Source organism: Oncorhynchus tshawytscha, linkage group LG32 (assembly GCF_018296145.1).
Source record: "Oncorhynchus tshawytscha isolate Ot180627B linkage group LG32, Otsh_v2.0, whole genome shotgun sequence".
Lineage (NCBI taxonomy): Eukaryota > Metazoa > Chordata > Actinopteri > Salmoniformes > Salmonidae > Oncorhynchus > Oncorhynchus tshawytscha.
The window spans coordinates 6,596,092-6,602,727 of record NC_056460.1 but is presented as its reverse complement, the minus strand read 5'-3'; the positions used below and the strand labels follow the sequence as shown (position 1 = coordinate 6,602,727).

General features: G+C 41.7%; 1 protein-coding gene across 2 annotated transcripts; it reads left to right on the top strand.

Moving 5' to 3' along the window:
• The first annotated feature begins 1,610 nt into the window (after positions 1 to 1,610).
• LOC112230381 (ewing's tumor-associated antigen 1 homolog) lies at positions 1,611 to 6,103 on the top strand. Of its 2 annotated transcripts, XM_024396657.2 has the most exons (5): positions 1,612 to 1,978; positions 2,358 to 2,492; positions 2,610 to 2,689; positions 2,910 to 3,019; positions 3,130 to 6,103. In XM_024396657.2, exons 1-5 carry the CDS (start codon positions 1,789 to 1,791, stop codon positions 4,859 to 4,861), a joined length of 2,247 nt encoding a protein of 748 aa, XP_024252425.1. In that variant the 5' UTR covers positions 1,612 to 1,788; the 3' UTR covers positions 4,862 to 6,103. The 2 variants fall into 2 exon arrangements, with proteins under 2 accessions (XP_042166823.1, XP_024252425.1); XM_042310889.1 differs by having other exon boundaries at positions 1,611 to 1,978; positions 2,358 to 2,689.
• Positions 6,104 to 6,636: the final 533 nt, after the last annotated feature.

The following is a 6,636-nucleotide window of genomic DNA, read 5'->3' as shown; positions in this document are numbered from 1 at the left end:
TGATTGAGGAGAGATTACAGAACATCATCTGAGACAGCTCTAAAGAGATCTGCTAACCTGAAAACTCTGTGCTCTTTTATTAGAGCCTGGGCCATTGTCACAGCTCACATTTGAAATGTTTTTTTTTTTTGGGGGAGGGAAACATGTATTTAGCCTAGCCACTCTAATGCAAAAACAGGTAGGTACCTTTTTCTCTCTGACAGCACGGCGATGGATTGTTTTTCAGTGCATAGAAACACACAGTTTTCTTTAGCACAGCAGGGTATTCTATTCCGAGGCGCCCTCCATGAAATATCGTGCATATCTGTCTTTGGACAGGAGCCAGTTGCTGTGGTATGGCATTTCAAAGTGAAGGGATGTTGATGAATGCTAGGGTTTTCGTCACAGTCCGGAATCACCAAGGGATACATAACTAACTCCACCCTCATTGGAGGCTCAACAATGTGTAAGCGCACAAAATTAGCCTAGAGGAGCCAGCAAATATTTGGCATATTTTATGTGTCCAGAATATCACCCATTGTTGCCTGCAAGGAATGACATTTATCTGTATGCTTATATCTTGCCCTTTGAATTTAAGGCCCAGTGGTTTCTGATGAACCCCCACACCGCCAGTGGCAAAGCACTCAGGCACCAGAGGAGCAGACGGTGCTAGGGTTCTCTCTGTAATTCCACCAAACTACCACAGCTGTTACTGTGATCTGCAATATGCCCCATTCACACCAATGACATTCCCCTAATGAACTCACCAATTAGGTGCTTCGACATTAGGTGCCATATGACCACCTATGGCTAGATAAACAAATGAAGTAAGGACAATGTGTTGAGGTGTGGGGCTCTGTACAGTCATGGTATTCCCTCCAAGGCAAATGACATTTTGGTTTTGAATTTTCCAACAAAAGAGGCCACCAAGGCATCTCCTGGCTGCGGGTTTGACGCTTCATACCTAAATTGGAAGTGACGGGCCTATGGCCCCTGCTCTTTCATCTCACTATCATTTGGGTGGAGTGTTCACATTTGGTGTGACAGAGGGTGTTACTGTGACTTTTCACCGTGCCGCAGCAGCAGCAGACATTGCCTCCAGTCTTTTCAGAGAAAGAGCCTGATGAGGTGCCAGGACAAAAATGGGAATACAATTCATACAATACAATTTCTCATAAGTTATTTATTTTTCAAGAACAAAAAGAAATGTCCATTCTGAAAGTCATTGCTTCTCCTTCCCCTTGGGTGATTTTTAAAATGTTTAAATAGACATTATCCATTTACATTACATTCAAGTTACATTATAAAATCTATCAGAATAACAAGTAGGCCTAGTTAGTTAAGGGGGCAGGTGGGATGATGATAACCCAGCACTGTGGTTTCAGAGAAAGCTGTGCCATTTTAAAAGATCTAGACCACATAATAAACATGGACTATGCTGTTGAATATATAGATACATAATAATAATAAATAAATACGAATTTAATGTATCCTTTACTTAACCAAATTTGACAAAATTAATTTCTAACAAAGCTGACATTCCAATTCGGAACAGGAGCTATTTCAGTCGTATGTTGTCGTTGGAGCTCTATGTATGCTTGTATGTGATGTGCAGCATCAACGCAAATTGGAGGCCCTCGAACAAAACTACTTTCTGAAACGGAAGTGGAACTGAATCATGGGAACAACATGGCGGAATGTTTGAATCTCTGATGTTGTTCCAAAACAACGTGTCTACATTTCGCTATTACACGATGTAGCTAAAGACATTCTGGTACCTACACATCTTTATATCAAGTTCCATTATAAATGCCAGTTACTATACCTGCGAACAATATGACAGAATGGCGAACATGTGATACGCCCGCGTCGGGAATGACAGCTGGTTCAGACGAGAGCAAGCAAGGTGGAGGGAAACCGAAAACAAACAGACTGAGAAGAAGCCTCAAACAAACGCAGGCAAATCCATCTCTCATTGTTTCTCCAAAAACCTGTCAAGGTCGGTAGCTTGCAAGCCATGAATGATGTGTTGAATTGATCAGTCACTGATCTAACTAGCTCTTCCTGTAGCCCGTAACGTAAGCAAGGAAAACAGCTTATTAGCTGTGCACCGTGCCTAGCTAACTAATGTGCAGTGTTGCGCTACAAACGTTGCTAGCTAGTTATATAACGTTATTTTCTGGTTAGATGGTGCCTAAAGCCAACTATCTAGTAGTGGACTAAACTCCACTCCATGTTGAAGGAAGTTTAGTCCGCTGACTAGCTAGGAGTTAATGGCATATCGTTAGCTACTTCTTTTGTTTGGTTTTAGTTAGTTAGCTAACGGTTACCATGTGAGCCAATTAAAATGACATAATCATTCACACATCTACCATCAGATTTCAAGAAGCCAACTCGTGTGACAAGATCAAGATACAACAATGTATTCAACAAAGGAGAGTCGCCAATGAATGAATCAGAACTTCAACAGGATATCGTTTGGGATGCAACTTCCCCTTCACCCCTTAGGACAGGCAATTATATTTACATGTCAATATAACTCTGCATGTTGCCAGGCTAAGCAGTGATAATACATTTTTAAAGTTTACCTCACCTTATCTGTCTTAACTTTTTTTCATGTTCCTTCTTAGTTAGCAAAAGAGGCAAGAAATACTCTGCAAATGTTGGAATTGTGGACATTTCCGATATTGTCAACAGAATAGCTCCCAAGGTTGGTAATACTCTGGCTAGCTAGCCACAAGTGTGCCATCAAATAAATGTATTCAAACTAGCACAAAGTTCATTACTAAACTCAGTGATGTGATTTTCTCATCATATATCCACTCTTTTTCATTTGGCTCTTTCTTAGTATAGTGCTGTTCAATACTCACATACTATGTTATTCTGAAATATTTACTGTAGTAATATTATTATAATTGATCTTATTTAAGCATGGGAGACCTGTAGTTCCAGAGTCATCCTTGCTCCAGTGGGTTGGAGACAGTGCTATTCCCTGCACCCCAGAGATGCAGCAGCCCAGGGCCAAGAAGAAATCCCCAAGGTAATCCCCAAGACAAGATAACATACTCCCCCCTCTCTCCTACATTGTACAATTATTAGAACAGAGCTTGTCGCTTGCAAATAGCTTTAAAAAAAAATATTTCCCTACAGGACAAATGGAGTGGACGACCTTTTAAAGTTGGCGAAACAGTTTGATTTCAACATGTTTCGGCAAGACGAAGAACGAGTCAATGATATGCACAAGCAGAGTTTGACGCTTTGGAGGACAGACTCGGAGGTCATATTGGATTTAGATGGCAACGAGAACCAGCCTCCTCCCTTACTGAGTAATGGCACACCTGAAAGTACACAGTCCGCCCTTAAAACAAACAGCATGAGAAACTCCAAAGACCAGATACCTCCTGACCATGAGATGGAAGATGATTTGGATTTTTTATTTGATGGACCTACTCAACACATAAGTCTGAACTTAAGTCAGAATTCATTGCCTCAGTCCTTGGAGGTGAAGACTGTGCCCACTATGTCCTCCAAAGTAATTCCTGGAAAATATCCTTATTCCATACATGGCCACACTTCGACCGTCTCCTCATCGCATCCTGTCAAAAGATGCTCAGCAAATAATAACTTTGACGACGACTGGGAAAATGACGATTTGCTGGATGACTCGCTGGTATTTGAGATGACCCAAAACCCAGACCCCTTTGCCGCTCCTAATCATTGTTCGACCCAAAAAGGGTCGAATGAAACAAAACATGAAAACAACAACCCCTCAGCCATTCCCAAAAATGCTCTTCAAGGAAGTAGAGACATAAAACCAGCGGTGTCTAAAGGACAGAATGAAACTGTGAAAAACAGAAAAACATTCACGCTTGAAGCAAATCCTAATAATGTACAATCAAAAAGTATCCTCTCAGAGGCATTACCAAAAGTAGGGAATGTCCCCGAAACTGTCAAACCAGCGCCACATAGGAACGTACGGCAAAACCAACCAGGTCTCTTTCCAATCAACAAAGCTCTGTCAATGGAGTCCAGTTACCAACTTAGCCAGCAAACACAGCGCCTGTCTAATGGAATAAAGACTTGGCCGCAGGTGCCTCTTTTTCAAAGTACATCGATCTCAACCAGCTCAAGCCCATCAAACTTCACCAACTCTTATTCAATGTGGCCCCTTCAGGTTGAGAATAGCTCTTACCACAAGCCCACAGAGAACAGCAATATGAAGGGAACAGTTTTCATCAAGGCCCCAGCTAGCCACAGCGTCATCCCAGAGGACGACTTGGACTCTCTCTTTGCTTCTGACTCCATCTGGGATGACAAAGACGATGATCTATTGTGCCAAGCATGTGATCACCTGGAAAGCCAGGTACAGAGCATGGAGGTCCCTGTTATCACACGCTCCCAATTCCTGCCCAGTAATCAGACAGAAAGACAGAAGTTTGTCCCTGTCTCTGCGCCTTTGAATAGCAGCAGATACAATGTAAATCAAACGACTGAGACCACACAATCCAAATATCCCAACAATTCAGTTTATTTACAATCGGCCCCCTGGAACGGTAGCACTTTCACCCACTCTCTCAATACCAACAAAGTACCTGTTACTGTGGTCTCTGGTTCTGAAAGACCGAGTTACATTGCCTCAGCTGGAAATGCTGGCACTAACTCCACGTATAGGCCACAGAACCCTGCAGCAGGAGAAGGGTCATACGAAAGTACTCGGGTCAAAAGCACTTGTGTAGCTGGGAGCACAGCTAATCAACAAGGCACTGGGAGTGAAGCAGCTGGGAAATGTTCTGTGGTGGAGATTGAACTGAAGAAACAGCAGGCCATGGAGAGGAGACGGCAACGGATGCAGACGGCCCACATCCTAAGGGCTCCAACCTGAGGCTGGTACAGTGCACATATACAAGAAGATTCCGAATCATAGATGGACAGTGTTTGCTTACTCTAAACGTTGCCTTGTGCTAGACTGACCATACAGAGCTCTTGAAAGTAGACTTACTATAGAGTTGTTGTAGCCTCGTACTACCATCCTGATCTCGTAGCAAAACAGAATGTAAGCTCGCTAGTCCAGGATGGTTGTACGAGGCTAGAGCTGCCGTGCCTTTGTCTGTTTTCCAACTCATAATTTACATCACTCAATCCATTTCTGAATAAGATTTTAATCGTTTTAATATAAATGTTCTTATTTACATTAATCTATTAACTGTTAACAAAGTAACTTAAAAAAATAAATAAACAATAACCTATTTTCAGGGAGTATGTTACCAGTTGTGTTTGCAGAATAGGTTAAGCTTGTCCTGTCACTTTTTCATATTCATTATATCAGTTTTGTAAATTACCATAGCATTACAGCATGAGCGGTTTTCTGATTAAAAACACGAGTCTTGTGCTGTCAGAAAAACTCATGTTTCTATATTATGTTTATCTGTCTTTTACTACTTCTTTTTTTCATTGTTTATATGTTTGTCATTTGCACAATAATGAAACTGCCTCAAAAGATGACACACGGATATTAAAGTTGCGAAAGGATTCCCACCCACCCTTTCCAGACAATACTATATTGTGTACAGCAGTGACATCTAGTGCCCTTTTGTTTCTGTGTCATGTAGGGTCACTCTTTAGCAGACCATAATTTATTTTTGTGGAATACAACAGAGCTACTGTCACGAAGCACAAAATAACCAGTTTGATGCAACAGTCAACACAGTACGAAGAGCTCCTTTAGGACCAGCACACACAGTAATGAGTAGTGATTTCAAAAGAAATGGTCTACGTCCCAAACGGCACCCTATTCCCTGTGTAGTGCACTACTTTTGACCAGGGCCTATAGGGAACTAAATAGGGAGTAGGGTGCCATTTAGGATGCACACATTGTTTAAGCCTTGTTTATACCTGGTGCTAACATCTATCCTTTCTCTTGATCCTATCCACATTCTGATTATGCCCACATAGCCGTTACGTCTACACATGGCAGTAAAATGTGTATCTTTTCTGTCCATATTGTGACCAGATATCCTGGTCCCTCCCTGTATGCACATTTTTTGACAGATATTCTTTAAAAATTATGTTAATTTATTAATTTTAAGATAATTGATGCAATAAGTCAATGGTGCTACCTGCCAATTAATTTAGAGACCTGTATAATGAGGATTTCAATAGTTTGATCATCCAGATCTGTATACACTTGATTGATATCCAGGTATAATGGGTCCCCGACTACCTCCGGAGTTGGTCAGGAAGCTCTGATCAAAATTAGATCACAATTAGTCTTTTAATTGTCTACACCTGTCTAAAAATGTGGGGACAATCAGAATGTGGTTAAGATGAGAACAAATTATGCCTGTTAGAAACAGGCTTTAGAAAGGTTTTGAAGTGGCTTTGCCTTTGACTACACCACACATGCAGTCTGGTAGAGCGTGTGAGTAGAGACCTGAACCCTTTCAGGGTCCTGTAACTTGGGATCTTATGAATCCTTCAGCCATAGTCGAATATCAGTTTGCACCGTGGGAGCCTCAGGATCTGGCCCTGACTGAACAGTCCGCTCGTTTGGATTTGGCCCCACTTCAATCACATCCACACCATGTATCACTTTATTACATAGATCCTTTACACTCGGTTATTCGAGGAGCTGTGTTGGTCTGTCTGCAAGCTCTGCTC

What these genes read in the sequence shown, in the direction of transcription:
- LOC112230381 (XM_024396657.2), top strand. Translation starts at nt 1,789, where the DNA reads ATGCCAGTTACTATACCTGCGAACAATATGACAGAATGGCGAACATGT. An exon ending in TTCTCCAAAAACCTGTCAAG is followed by an intron (nt 1,979 to 2,357) that starts GTCGGTAGCTTG and finishes ATCTACCATCAG; the next exon opens with ATTTCAAGAAGCCAACTCGT. An exon ending in GCCAAGAAGAAATCCCCAAG is followed by an intron (nt 3,020 to 3,129) that starts GTAATCCCCAAG and finishes ATTTCCCTACAG; the next exon opens with GACAAATGGAGTGGACGACC.